The sequence below is a fragment of the Salvelinus fontinalis genome, chromosome 14 (genome assembly GCF_029448725.1).
Source record: "Salvelinus fontinalis isolate EN_2023a chromosome 14, ASM2944872v1, whole genome shotgun sequence".
NCBI lineage: Eukaryota > Metazoa > Chordata > Actinopteri > Salmoniformes > Salmonidae > Salvelinus > Salvelinus fontinalis.
In genome coordinates, this window is record NC_074678.1 from 55477029 (window position 1) to 55490914 (window position 13886).

The window sequence follows — 13886 nt, forward strand, 5'->3', positions numbered from 1 at the left end:
ATTTTATAAAAAATAAAATAAGCAGAAACTCCGTAGTTTTGCATTAAATCGACCACTGAAATATGAGTATCCCACAGGGGGCGCTCTGTCCCCGCTGAAACGCCTGATCTAGGATTCCCGAGAAAGGCAGTGGCCCTGGAGCATCAGTTTAACAAGCTAGTTGCGGGGGTGTGACCATATCAGAGACTGACAGCTTCTTTAACCATAACCCCTCCTCCTATGCTCCCGGTCTCTCTCTCGTTCACTCTTCTCTTGTTTCTGCACAATCGTGCTCAATTCCAATGCACACACCGAGAGGAGCATAAGCTTTCTGCAGCCACGCCGATAATTCGCTCAGGGACATTACTACAATATATTAACCAAGGAGATTTTTCTTCGGGAATAACACTTGATCATGTAAACGGGTTGGCTAAACTACAGACATAACTGGACTGCATTACGGTATTGATTCAAGAAGTGTGGAAATATCGAACGTCTTGACTACAGAAAAGTATTTGGATTATTCCCGACGGACCGCGTGAAACGGACTTACATTTCCCTGCGTAATCATAATAGCAAACATAATCGGGGATATGTATTGAATGGCTGTTGGGGACGAGGCAACTTCTCTTCCGTGATTGCCAAATGCGAAGTCTACGGGTTGGACAACTTTTGCCCGTTCCCGTTCCTTGCATAAACCCATTGAAAATTTGTGAAAAGGAGAGGGCTCCTAGATTGCACAAAGCTTCTCATACCTCCTTCATATTGATATTTTTCTTGTTGGTTTTATGGAGGTAACTCTGGGTTTGGGTGCTAGACGCGGTTAGACTGGGTGCGTAGAGCGTCGGAACACCGGATTGTATTCCACTCTCCCCTGGGTTAATTTCATGTCCGAATTTACCGCTTTATGACAATGGATTACTTTATGGTTTTATGCAGCCTCTTGCTTGCCATGGCGTCAGCTGTTGAAGGTAAGACACATCCATATTTTTTGTGGTTTATTATTGGCTTCTGGTTTTTGGGTTTTCGTTAAAGACCCTGTTCGCTCTGGGTTTTAACTACGCCGAAGCTCTCATGAGGTCCGCCAATGGGCTACAGCAGTGCGCATTGGTAGTAGCCGAAGCCGAGTAACACAAGTTTATCCCTCGTCGAGCTATAGCTCTCTTATTTCTATTTTAGCATTTTAAACGACATTATTTTTTATCAGGCTCTGAGAGAACATTTTGAACAGATATGAACTCGTTCCCACAGATAGCTTTGCGCAACGGCAGACCACCCCAAACAACTCCAAGTGCCTTACCATTGCCGATGTTCAATACACATTCGTAATGCTCACCAGTCGTATCATTTCAAGGAGAGTTGTGTAGAATTTCGGTTAAGATCATTCATTCTCCTTGATGCTTGCCGTTTCATTTTTACCCTAAGGAAATTAGCGCAACACTAGCCCATATCTCAACAGGGAGTCGGAGCTCTATGTAGGTTGTAGCTCCGCGGGCATGCAGCGCAATTGGTGCCCCAGACACTAAAATGTATTCTAGTATTTTGGAAGGTTCAGCATTGCATAAAATAGTGGATCGGTTTGACAAGAAGCCTATCAAGTATTTACTTTTTAAAGCAGATTTGGCTTTCAAACCATTACATCAAGGTGTGGCTATATTTGCTATTGAATTATGATTAATTGCAGGCAAAGCGTTTGAGTCATTGTAAATTGGGATAATACACTATTTGTCTTCACAATTACTGTGAAATATATTTTAATTTCATTCGTTAATATGTAGAGCCATATTAGCGAAAGTAGTACATTTTTTTCTGTCATGCAGCAAACATATGGAAACAAAAAGCGTTTTATTGCCTAACAGTGGACCATTTATTCATTGGTGTAGAATGAGGAAACAGGTCTGGCACACAGTGGGTTTGAACGGGCCTACAGCTTGTAGTCTATTGCCGTAGCAATGCGGCTTGTAGGATACCCGGCTGGCTTGTGTTACTGTTGCCACTAGAAAAGTAGGACAGTGTGCCACTGTTTTTTGTAAATGGCGCTCTCCCATAGCTTTCTTGTCTACTTTCATGACTTGCCGATACATTTTCAACTCCTTTGAATTTACACTGATAAGATAAGCTGTCTACGGTGTTGAACTTCGATTAGACTTGAGAGAGAAACCGAATAGCATGCACTGTTTTATGATTCTTGGGATTATTTGATTACGAGCGAGCCTTGACCCGATTTCAGATCGTAACATAAAATGACATTTTAATTGTGCGTGATTAATAACATTATCATGTTTAGACAGTGTTTTAAACAATCGGTTGTTCTGTTGTATTCAAAGTCGCCCTTTGAAGTTGTGGTAAAGTGAAGTAGGCTATAGCGCGGGTCAAAATAATGTAGGCCTATGCCGCTTTATCTGATAAGCGTTGTTGTTTCATTGGTGCCCGCAATCATTCTGTATAAGGTAGTCTATAGACCAACTCATGTCAAAAAGAAGCGGTAAATTATGAATTGGTTGGTATGTGCACTGAAATCCACATATTCACCTTTCACCTAGCCTATGTAGACTATATTAGGCCTGTTATTAGTAGCATTCAAGATATGCCTAGTGGGAGGCACTCATTTTGAGTGGTGTGTCAGGGTATATAACGGCACCGAAATTATGGGTTCAAATTTTCAAATCAAATTGTATTAGTCACATGCGCCGAATACATCAGGTTCACCTTACAGTGAAATGCTTACTTACGAGCCCCTAACCAACAATGCGGTTTTAAAAAAATAAGAATGAGATATAAAAGTAACAAGTAATTAAAGAACAACAGTAAAATAACAATAGCGGGACTATATACAGGGGGGTACCGGTACAGAGTCAATGTGCGGGGGCACCGGTTAGTTGAGGTAATATGTACATGTAGGTAAAGTTATTAAAGTGACTATGCATGGATGGTAACAACAGAGAGTAGCAGCGGTGTAAAAGAGGGGGGCAATGCAAATAGTCCGTTTTTTGGCTGAAGTTGATGTATTTCGTTAGAACAACCTATTTCCACCATAAGTGCTGCCATACATTTCTCTTCGCTGACCTGGTTCGGGGCTTAGCTAAGCGTTTAACATGGGCAGGTGATTTATGACATGCGCTGGAGACTTTTCTGAGAGGGAGCATAGTTTATGGGAAGCGACCGCCCGGGGAACAATACACGACCACACGGAGCGTCTGGTCTGACCAGGAACCATAAACGAGAGAATGCCCCTATTTTACCCAATTTACAGCCGCTACTAACAAGGGACAGGTTAAAAGTAACATTGCACCGTTTTAGAGAATAATTTTTCTATAGCCTATTGAAAAGAAAACACCTTTAGTTTTTTTTATATTATAGGTCATGTTTTTTCGTATGCTCAGCATCCACTTTCACGATTCCGTTGAATATGTTAAATTATTCATTAAACATATTCCTGATTATTTTATATAATTTGATACCCTCATAGGTCTTTTGTGTGACCTAATTCTGGACACATAAACTACGCCTTAACATCACAGTGTGACCATGTGACTTCTGCTTAATCTTTTGCTTAGCAAAAATGAGCCATGGGTATTGTGGCAATATTCTGTTTTTCAACTCAACCATTAAAGTAATTTATATGACGAAGATTCGCCTTTATTTATTCAGAAACAAAAGCAGACTATTCAGCAGTGTTATAGCTGTCAAAACAATTAATATTCTAGGCCTATTGAGCGTCTTTACGCACTATGGTTGGCTTTAAAATGCCCTTGACTTCAAGTTAATGTTGTTTGTAGTTGTTTGAAATGTTGTACTTGAAATAGTTTGATAACAAAGCCAAAGTATCATCTTGTATAAAAGCCTCACGAGGCCTACTGTACTGTACATGGCTACATAGATAAAGTGGCCAACAACCGGGAGTTGTTTGGATAAAGCTCTGTGGCTATTGGTTTTCTCAGCGCTCCATCGGAGACATACATTGTCCCGATGACATTTTAGTGCACTGGGGGATTCGTTAATCTCTTTCCTCATTGTAAGTTATGTTTATGATAGAGGTTTAAGATAGAAGCAGATATGTTAGCGGTGCACACACAACAACATCTATCACGATTTGCAGGCAATCTGGAACCGCGTTTGCCCACTTTGACGCGCATTTCATTTCACTTACAGGTCCCATCCTTCACTTTGCAGCCTATTCTTTTTCGAGGGAAAGGATGATAATTTTCAATTCAAGTACGTTGAACTTCGTTTTCCATTAGCCCACCCTCCCTCCTCAGTTCATGAATTCCCAGACTGTGCGTAAACTAACCTCACAACGCCAGTGTTTTCAAGCCGTGCAATGTACTGGAACTGGTTTGATTTACCATTGTCACTGCTTGCATGTTTGTAGATTGGCCTACATTTACATTACAGTTAAGTCATTTAGCAGACGCTCTTATCCAGAGCGACTTACACAGGTGCAAATCTTATCAATTTTATTTTGTATGGATTTCCCCTAACTAAAGTGCGGATTATTTGCTTTGATGAGTTTTTCACCATATTTAGTCCATGCCCATGGCATAATCTTTCTGTCTCGTAGCGTTGCTATTTATGTTTGGTTGTGGTGTGCGTAAATAGGCTGCGAGCCTCGTACGCACCAGCTTGCGCTTTTATACTGTGCCCAAGATCACACCTCTGCAGGCCTATTTTCCTGTCCTTAATTTGCAGTTGGCGAATCTCTCACTCTCTCAAAACAATTCAAAGTATCTCTCTCTCTCTCTCTCTCTCAGCCAGGTTAAATCCTTCCCTCTTCAACGTGCCTGGAAGGCTCTTCGTCATCATTATTATTGCTTGACCCATTTTGTTCGGCACACTTGTTCTGTGTTAAACAAGGAAAGCCTTACCCGGCTTTTTTTCGAACATGCAACAGGCCTATTCTGTTTGAATGAACTAGGATTTTTGTTAACTTTTTACTGACCCTGTAGTGCGTCCAGAGAGATCAAGTACTGAGCGCCCACCTCGGAGAATCCATGTTACATAGGCTAATGCATTCCAAGGCAAATGCTCAACAAACGTCGTTAGGGATAATAATGGGCATTATTGAATGGACAAAATAAATGATTAGTACTAAGGTTAACAACTGTAACAACATAACCCTTTTAGGGGCCGAGGGGGAAATTGGACAGCAGAATGTGTAAAACAACACACAATAAGCCGCAACTAGCACTTTCAATGTGGAGACCTTGCTGCTGAATATGACAGAATCGACAGAATATAGATTCCTGTCCACTGGTTATTGTTGTTATGTTTGTTGTTGTTAAAGATATACTTTATTAGACCTAAACGAAAAACTGACCAAACCAAAATGAGAATTACTGGGCTAAAAAAGTACATTGAATTTAATTGAACTCTTTAGATTTTTTAAAGAATTCATGCAGTTTGTAATATATATTTTTTTAATAATTATAACAATTACGAGTTTTTTACGTATTAAAATAGCTTCATTATATGTATAGCCTATGCTAATAATATCATCATTTAATTTCTTATCAATACGTTTTTGACTTTGCGTTAATACTTTGAATTGCATCTTGGGTTGCATACTTTGTTGAACTATTGAAAGTATGAATTACTTAAACGTCCCTACTGCCAGAGTGTCGCAATCGATGTGGCTTGATTGATTAAGGACAACCGCGCTGCTTAGGTCTTTAACCGGAGAATCGATAGAGTGATGCAAGAGATTGGCTTCCTTCCTATTGTCTGTGAACCAAATTGACCAGTTGAATATCCCTGGCCTTACAATCTATCGGAGGGCAGGTCTTTATTGCAGAGTAGTCCACAGGATGAAACGTTGAAGTGCACCAATTAAGGCGATTTCTTGATAGGCGGTTGGAATCAAATGGTCTGGCGGATAGAGGGGCTGAGTGTGCCAATCTAATTGCCACGTAGGCCGCTCTGCGAGAGCGAGACAGACAGCACGATGGCATGAGCGCATATAGACTTTTATATTTGGCATGATTTTTGACTTATTGAATTACATGGGTGAAAATATATGTTAATAATTTCAGTTTTGAGTATAAAATGATTCATTACGAAAAGCCTAGTCTATTTATGAAGTCTTGGTTTTTCATAAATTGATAGCATATAGGTTTATTACTATACGGTTATGGTCTCTGTTTTCCATTCCGTGAATTATAGTTGTAGCCTATTTTATCATCTAATTTTGTTTATTGAACATGTTCTTTTCATGTAGAGTTTGGCCATGATTAAAAATACAGTACTCCATTGTTAGAGTACTATTAATGCATAACAAATAATTGTGTAGGTCTATTTTCCCATGTGAATTTTTTTTTTCTGTTAAGAATAATATGAAATTTTGTTAAATTCAAAAGCAATATAATTAAGTAAACAATTGAATCCAAATTTGTTGGATTTTAGAGTGCTTATGATCTAAGGCAATAATATTAGGAATGATAGTGGTGATGATGAGACTTATAATAGTAGTATAATTAATTCATGTAAAAATGAGCGTCTGCTAAATGACTTAAATGTAAATGTAATTCCATCATTATAATCCAATTTTTTTTCACAATTGTCACATCATGATTCAGCCTGGAATTGTGAATCAATTGTGACTTTACAACTGTCAAATCCTCTATAAGAGAAGAATGACAACTAGAAAACAGTGGCATCTTCCCCACTCTGGCCCTGTATAGGTTAGATAGGGCCCCATTGAGTTGAAGGTCACATGCTAAGGAGAGGCCATGTTGAACAGATGTTCAGTGTCTTTGGTTCAGATTGGCGCTCAGACGGGGGTTGGTTGGTGGGGGGCTGTGGCTGTGCAGCGAGAGAGAGAGCTGACAGGCTTATTGATGCTATGGGACTCAGGAGTGCTTATGTGAATGGTCACATCCCACTGGGAACAGACGTCAATTCAACATCTATTCCACGTTGGTTCAACATTGTTTCAACCAGTGTGTGCCCAGTGGGATGTGAATGCTGATGGTACGGTCACGTAGCACATGAACGTTTGCTCACATATCCATATACAACAGTTGCACACCAGGAACTTCTATGTCATAGAAGAAAACTAGGTGGCCTTTTTGTATGGACAATATGGACAGTGTGTCTATAAGGGTTACTGTAAAGCCTACATTTTGGATGCCATAAGGACAGAATATTCTGGCTGTATTTATTGTGCTGTGAAGTGAATTGCTGGCTAATTAACGCATAAGTGCTTGGTTGCAGACCTTCGTGTGTGTGTGTGTGTGTGTGTGTGTGTGTGTGTGCTTACGGAGATCCCCCTTTCTTCCTCTAAAGGGCTGTCCTGCAGCTGATGAAGGGTCTTGTCGAATAGAAGGTCTTTGACACCCGCTCCTGAGAGCGTGAGGAGCAAATGTGTCTGGGACTGCCCACTGCCAAATTCCCACTGGTGCTGTCTACAGCCAGCCGAGCGGAACGAGGGAGAGGAGGGAGACAAAAAAGAGAGGGATTGGAAGAAAGAGAAGGAGGGAGAGAGGACTTCCACTCCATCTGGAGAGAGCGAGATGGGTGGCTGTGGCACGGCTTTAGGGCCGTGTCTTATATCACAGTGCCAACTGCCGAGGCCAACAGAGACAGCTCAAGCCACCTAAACAAAGTCACATGATGGCAGCTGGCGTTAGGGTAGTAGCGCCACTCCTTTACCTCTTTAGTCACTGTCAAAGTCAGAAGGTGCTTTCTCTGAGGTTTTTCCCTTTCAAGTCGACTATAAAAGTTTTTCAACCGAAAATGTGTGACTAAAAGTGAATGTGTGTATGTGTGTGCAGGGTAGGTGTGTTACCACTTGGCCCCTTAGTCTGCTGTCGTTTAAAAAAAAAAGTTTCCATCCAACTGGAACCATATTAATGAGTTTCAAAATTTTGGTGAAATGCTATACATAATGTTAACTTCCATCAAAGTAGGCATTTTATAGGCCCCTTCCACATCGGACGTCCATAAAGCGCAGCTGAATTGACCATGTGTGACAACTCGGGTTGGGTTAGAATGGGGGTGCGTTCAGCAGGGGACAACGTTGTAGAACAGTCAGATAGAAAATGTTATGACGAACAAACCTTCCTCGCTGACATCTAGAATAAGGAACCGCGTCGTCTCTATATCGTGACATTTCTATCTGCATCGCTCCACAACGTTTGCCTGCTGAACGTGGCTCTGTTAGGCCCCAGTGTGTTTTCTCCTGGTGCAATTGAGAACCTATGCCCTTTGACCTTCTGTCGGTTCAAAACAAGGAAGTCACTGCATCTTAACCAAGCCAGTCTTTTTATTCAGTAACAATGGCTTCCCAAACAGACTCAAACCCTCGGGGCCATGCTTGGTTGAATAAAAATGGAATTAAGGACGAAAAAGGAAACAAGTGGTGATGTGTATTTATTGTACGGGGAAATGTGCATGCACAGCCACTCATGCCTGTCGACACACATAAACACTCATGCAAGGATACAAACAGACAAGCCAATTGCGCTGAAGTGTGCTTGAGCATCACTCGACGCCAGCTAGCAGTCCAGAGCCAATGTGCTATTCACATGTAGGTCGGGGGCGCTCGGGGGAGAAGACGAACACACTTTATGGGCATGCCATGGTCATTACTCTGCCGAGAGTCACTTGGCAAGAGCCGAGCGGACTTCTTCTTCTGCAATGCACAGTGGTTTGATCCGTTTCAGCCCCCCCCCTCCATTTTTTTACGAGCTACAGGCTCTTGTAACAAATTTTGCTGATAGAGCAGAAAGGGATCTTTGATATTTGTCTTTTAAAAAACCAAGTCACATCTGTCGGCCGTTCCAAAATTGAGTGCCTGGAGGAAAAAGCTATCACCTGGTTTCAGCGTCGCAAGTCTTGTTAAAATGTAAGGGAAAGAAGAAAAGGGGCCAACTCTAAGATATTTTTAACATATTGAAATAGTTGAATGCAAGCTTTAGCTCCGGACACTTGGTTGTGTTTTGGATACGTTTTTGAAGACTGGCAACACATTTTGCTACTTTTTAAAATGACTGCCTGAAAGAGAAGGTGTGATGATAGGGGATCTTGGAGGCACTGACTGAAGTCGTGGTTAGTGTGCTAGGTGTGAACGTCCACTTTGATTCATGGAACTAGATGTGTGAAGTGAGTGTGTATTGTGTGCGAATGGTGGTGTGTGTGTGTGTGTGCCTGTGTGTCTTCATGGCGTGGGAGTCGAGAGTTACAGTTGCCACTAAAACTCCATCCGTTCACTCCTTCTCCTAAGAGTTAAAACACCCAGCTCCACCTGCTCCCAATCTACACTTCAAACAACACACCCTGCCAAAAGGAAGCTTCTTCTCATGAATGGGTGCAGACTTTACCATACCCCCTATTACCACTTACCATCGTTGACAGTACTCACTCTTAATGACTTAAACAGGGTTTCTCAACGTGACGCAGCTTGCATAGAATGTACGATAGTCGAGAGTGACGATAGTCCTCACAGTTCCCACTATGACCTCCTGAAGGTTTTGTCTGTGGGAAGACTTCCGCTAAGCTTTGCATTGAACGTTAAAGACGTTCAATGCCCTATGCTCTTTTATATGCCTGAATAAGCATACCATGTTAGGGGACAAAGACAAAAATGCAAATGCCAAACCGGTGAGGCATTTTTATGTCTTTACGTGCATCCTGTGCACTAAAAGACCAAATGTCTTGGTGTTGAGTTGAGGCAGACATTGTTTTACTGCCTAGCCGATCTGACACCTCTCCATTTGGTGGGACGGGACTGAGGGAGCTGTGAAGTGTGTGTGTTTCTCTGACTGTTTGGTCTTTGTCTCTGAGTGTGTGTGTATTTTACCACAGTGTATTTTTACAGTGGTGGAAAAAGTACCCAGTTGTCATACCAGAGTAAAAGTATAGATACCTTAATAGAAAGTTACTCAAGTAAAAGTCATCCAGTAAAATACTACTTGAGTAAAAGACTAAAAGTATTTTGTTTTAAATGTACTTCAGTATCAAAAGTAAATGTAATTCTAAAAAATACACTTAAGTATCAAAAGTAAAAGTATAAATAATTTCAAATTCCTTATTTTAAGCAAAGCAGACAGCACCCTTTTCTTGTTTTTAACATTTAAGAATAGCCAGGGGCTCACTCCAACACTCAGACATTAGTTACAAAAGATTCATTTGTGTTTAGTGAGTCCGCCAGAACATACGCAGTAGGGATGACGAAGTGTTCGCTTGATAAGTGCGTAAATTTCACTATTTTTCTTTTCTGCTAAGCATTCAAAATGTAACTAGCACTTTCAGGGAAAAATGTATGGAATAAAAAAGTGCAATATTTTCTTTAGGAATGTAGTGAAGTAAAAGTAGTAAAGTACCCCAAAAAACTACTTAAGTAAAAATAATTTAAAGTACTACTTAAGTACTTTACACCGCTGGTATTTTCAGTGGCGGAAGCCCCTGTGGGGGGAACAGAGTGCTCTCCCCCACGGGGCTATTGAGAGAACTTTACCTATTATAGGGGAATGAGATGCTTTATGGAAAGGAAAGGGGGATACCTAGTCCGTTGTCCAACTTAATGTATTCAACTGAAATGTGTCTTCTGCATTCATCCCAACCACTCTGAATCAGAGAGGTGCTGGGGGCTGCCTAAATCGACATCCACGTCTTCGGCGCCCGGTGAACAGTGGGTTAACTGCCTTGCTCAGGGGTAGAACCACAGATTTTTACCTTTAGGCAATCCAAGGCAATAGGTTTAATATATAAATCTAAGGACCCCCATATGTAGTAGGGCTTCCGAGTGGCACAGCAGTCTAAGGAACTGCATCTCAGTGCTAGCGGCGTCACTTAAGACCCTGGTTCGATCCCGGGCTGTATCACAACCGGCTGTGATTGGGAGTCCTACAGGGCGGTGCACAATTGGCCCAGCGTCATCCGGGTTTGGTCGGGGTAGGCCGTCATTGTAAAATCCGATTTTTTTCTTAACTGACTTGCCTAGTTAAATAAAGGTTAAATAAAAATAACCTCACAGGAGATGTCTTGTCATTGTGATTTGTTCACTGGAATATGGTGCTTGATGAGCTCGAAAAAGAGGTGGAGATAGACATAGACAGTAGCGAGAGCGAGAAATACACTATATACTTTTATCTAGTTAAGATGAAACCATATGGTGACTAAACCACCACACCAGCTCACAGATATGGTGTATCAAAGCCTTTTGATCTATAGGCATGGGTCCACCAGATGGCTACATCTGCAAGGTGACATATCTCAGGCAGGCAGTGAGTGTTCACCCCGGGCAGCCCTTTTCTACAGGGATTATCCACAAACCCCCTGCCTTGCGAGAAGCCTCCCATACCGGGTGAGAGATGTATGATTGCAGGGTTGAGCTTCGCGCTCTGGTTCTCCGCTGAGCCGCAGTCGAAGGCTTATCAGTTATTGAACCTGAACCGAGAGAGAGAAAGAGAGCAACAGAGAAATAAAGAGAGTGAGAGAGAGGCAGAGAGAAAGCCACTTGGTTCAGTGTTGGCAAGACAGTTCATTTCAAAAGGTGTTGAAAGTGTTGACAATGCGGGATAGAGGGACCCATGTGAGATTGGGGGGAGCTGTGGTAAAATGAGTGGGGAAGAGGGTGAGGAAGGAGGAGTAAAGGGGGTTGGGGTGGTGTTGGGCTCTGGGAAGGTGTGAGCATCAGAGAAGGGAGATTTTATTTCCTACCTTGGACCAGTGTTACATATCTACTGTCTCCTCTCATCTTCAATTAGACTATCTTAATCCAGCTTTAGCCTGGGAAGAAAGATCCAGCTTTCTTTCTTTCTTTCCCTCCCTCCATTTCTCTTTCTCTCTCTCACTCACCACCCAGGTGACCAGATGAAAAGTCTGGGCTGTGATGCAGGCCGGAAGGAGTCCGCAGTTGTTTTGAATGAATCTGACAAAGCAACCGAGTGCCGATCACTGGCAACATTGTGCCACAATTTTCAAGACAGCATCTCTGACCATGTCAGAGAGACAGAGACACTGCAAGAGAGATAGACCGGAGAGAAATAGATAGAGAGACTGCAAGATAATCAGCTGTGTAGTGCTAAGGGCAAAATATTCAAACGGCATTGTTTGCTTTAGCTCAACCGTTTATGAGATTATACTGTCCAATAACTTTTATTGTCGCTTAATTCAAGGAACTATAGGGGTGTATACCTTCTGTGATGATTTAGCGCGTGAACACGGGCAGCCGTTTAGGGCCTGAGCTTGTAGCTGGGTAGACAGATTGGCGCTGTGGTATGCAAAAGGGGAAGAACGAAATGTTCACCGGTCCTCATTCAAACAGGTAGACTTTTAAACAAACCGTAGACAATGCCTCCCGTTCTCTCCTCTGTTTACTTTCTCTTTCTTCACCTCCGTCACTCTTTCACTCTGTCCTTTCCTACCCTTTACTGTACCCCTGATTCACTTCCTTTAATAGTTTGGTTCTAATTGTAGCAATATTTTCCCTTCCCGTTATCTGCCAGCCTTGTGATATAGAAATCCCCAAAGCTAGGAGAAAGGGATATTTCCTGCCCCATGGTCTTTTCATGTGTCCACTTGTTGATAAGGGCTGACAGTCAAATGACTCACTTCCTCTATTGAAGTGGAAAGAGGAGTCTGCGGTTCTCTGCCTCGTTCTGTGACATTGTTTCCCATGAACACGAAATGATGGCGACCGTATGCCAAAAAATGCAGTTTGAGTTCAAGCACCGACACTTACATGACATGTTCACAATGGCGTTCTCTTTCAACCTGTCCCCATCGCCCTTGGCTTCTCCAAGAACAGGTTCCTCAGTTGTCAGACATCACAAAAAGAGAGATTAGTACAAATGTAGGAAAACACACAAGGTCTTCAATGGGCTGTAATTCAATCTGTTGCTGTAGGGTGTCGGAGGGTGCCTAAGTGCAAGGCACGTGAGGTGTAGCAGCTTTTCGATACCCGGCAGAATGGCAAAGAGTGTGAAAACAATCGCCAGGGACATGAAAGCGTGCAGGAACACACAGCAGAGTCAAATAACCCCCCCGACCAGATGGGAATGGTCAGTGAACTAGGGGGTCGATGTTTATACCATTGGTGTCAGAAGACGGATCTGAAAACATTAACCCCAAAGACACTTTTGCCCTCTCTGAATCCCTATGGGACCGGGGGCTAAAAGTGTGGTGATGATTAGAGATTCAATTTAGCTCCCCATCAATCAATGCTGGAGGGAGGAAGGCGAGTGCTGTTGATAGCCCAGCCTCTTAAAACCAGACTGGGTTGGTCTCTTGGGAGTAGGCGTTTTTTCTGCTTTCCTAATTAAGCGGCAAAGCTGCCACTGCACTTACTTATTAATGAATCTTCGCTTCGATCGGTGCAGGAGACCACGAGGTAACTCGACTCTAAACCCTAATTAGTCCATCACTAATGGCTGAGCTTCTCGACGATCCATACGTTCTAAACATCTACGGTCAGCCGGAACATGCCATCGCACTTCTGACCTTTACTTCTGGTCTTGTGTTGCTTGTTTGAGAGCAAATTAGAGAATTTGACCCGAATGGAACTTTATTTCCATCTGGACACCCATATTGAATGGAGTCATATGCAGGTACTTTTTGAGGAGGTACTTTAATTTAGTTTAACCTGTCTAGGATCAGCGTGGCGCTAGCGGCACACCCCCCCCCCCCCCACTGAAAAACCAGTGCCGCGAAATTCAAAAAAAATATATTTTTAAAATATTTAACTTTCACACATTAACCTGTCTAGGATCAGCGTGGCGCTAGCGGCACACCCCCCCCCCCCCCCCCACTGAAAAACCAGTGCCGCGAAATTCAAAAAAAATATTTTTTTAAATATTTAACTTTCACACATTAAAGTCCAATACAGCTAATGAAAGACACAGATCTTATGAATCCAGTCAACATTTCCGATTTTTAAAATGTTTTACAGGGAAGACACAATATGTAAA

At 42.2% G+C, this 13886-nt stretch overlaps 1 protein-coding gene across 11 annotated transcripts in view; it reads left to right on the plus strand.

Moving 5' to 3' along the window:
• Nucleotides 1–225: 225 nt before the first annotated feature.
• Nucleotides 226–13886, plus strand: part of LOC129811123 (ephrin type-B receptor 3-like) — a 97190-nt gene continuing 83529 nt past the window's right edge. For 5 of the 11 annotated variants that reach the window (XM_055862321.1, XM_055862327.1, XM_055862328.1 and 2 more), the window contains exon 1: nt 226–950. In XM_055862321.1, the coding sequence (XP_055718296.1) occupies nt 887–950 (64 nt within the window). In that variant the 5' untranslated portion in view covers nt 226–886. The remainder of the gene's footprint in view (nt 951–13886) is intronic. The other 6 variants (XM_055862324.1, XM_055862325.1, XM_055862326.1 and 3 more) reach the window with 2 other exon arrangements.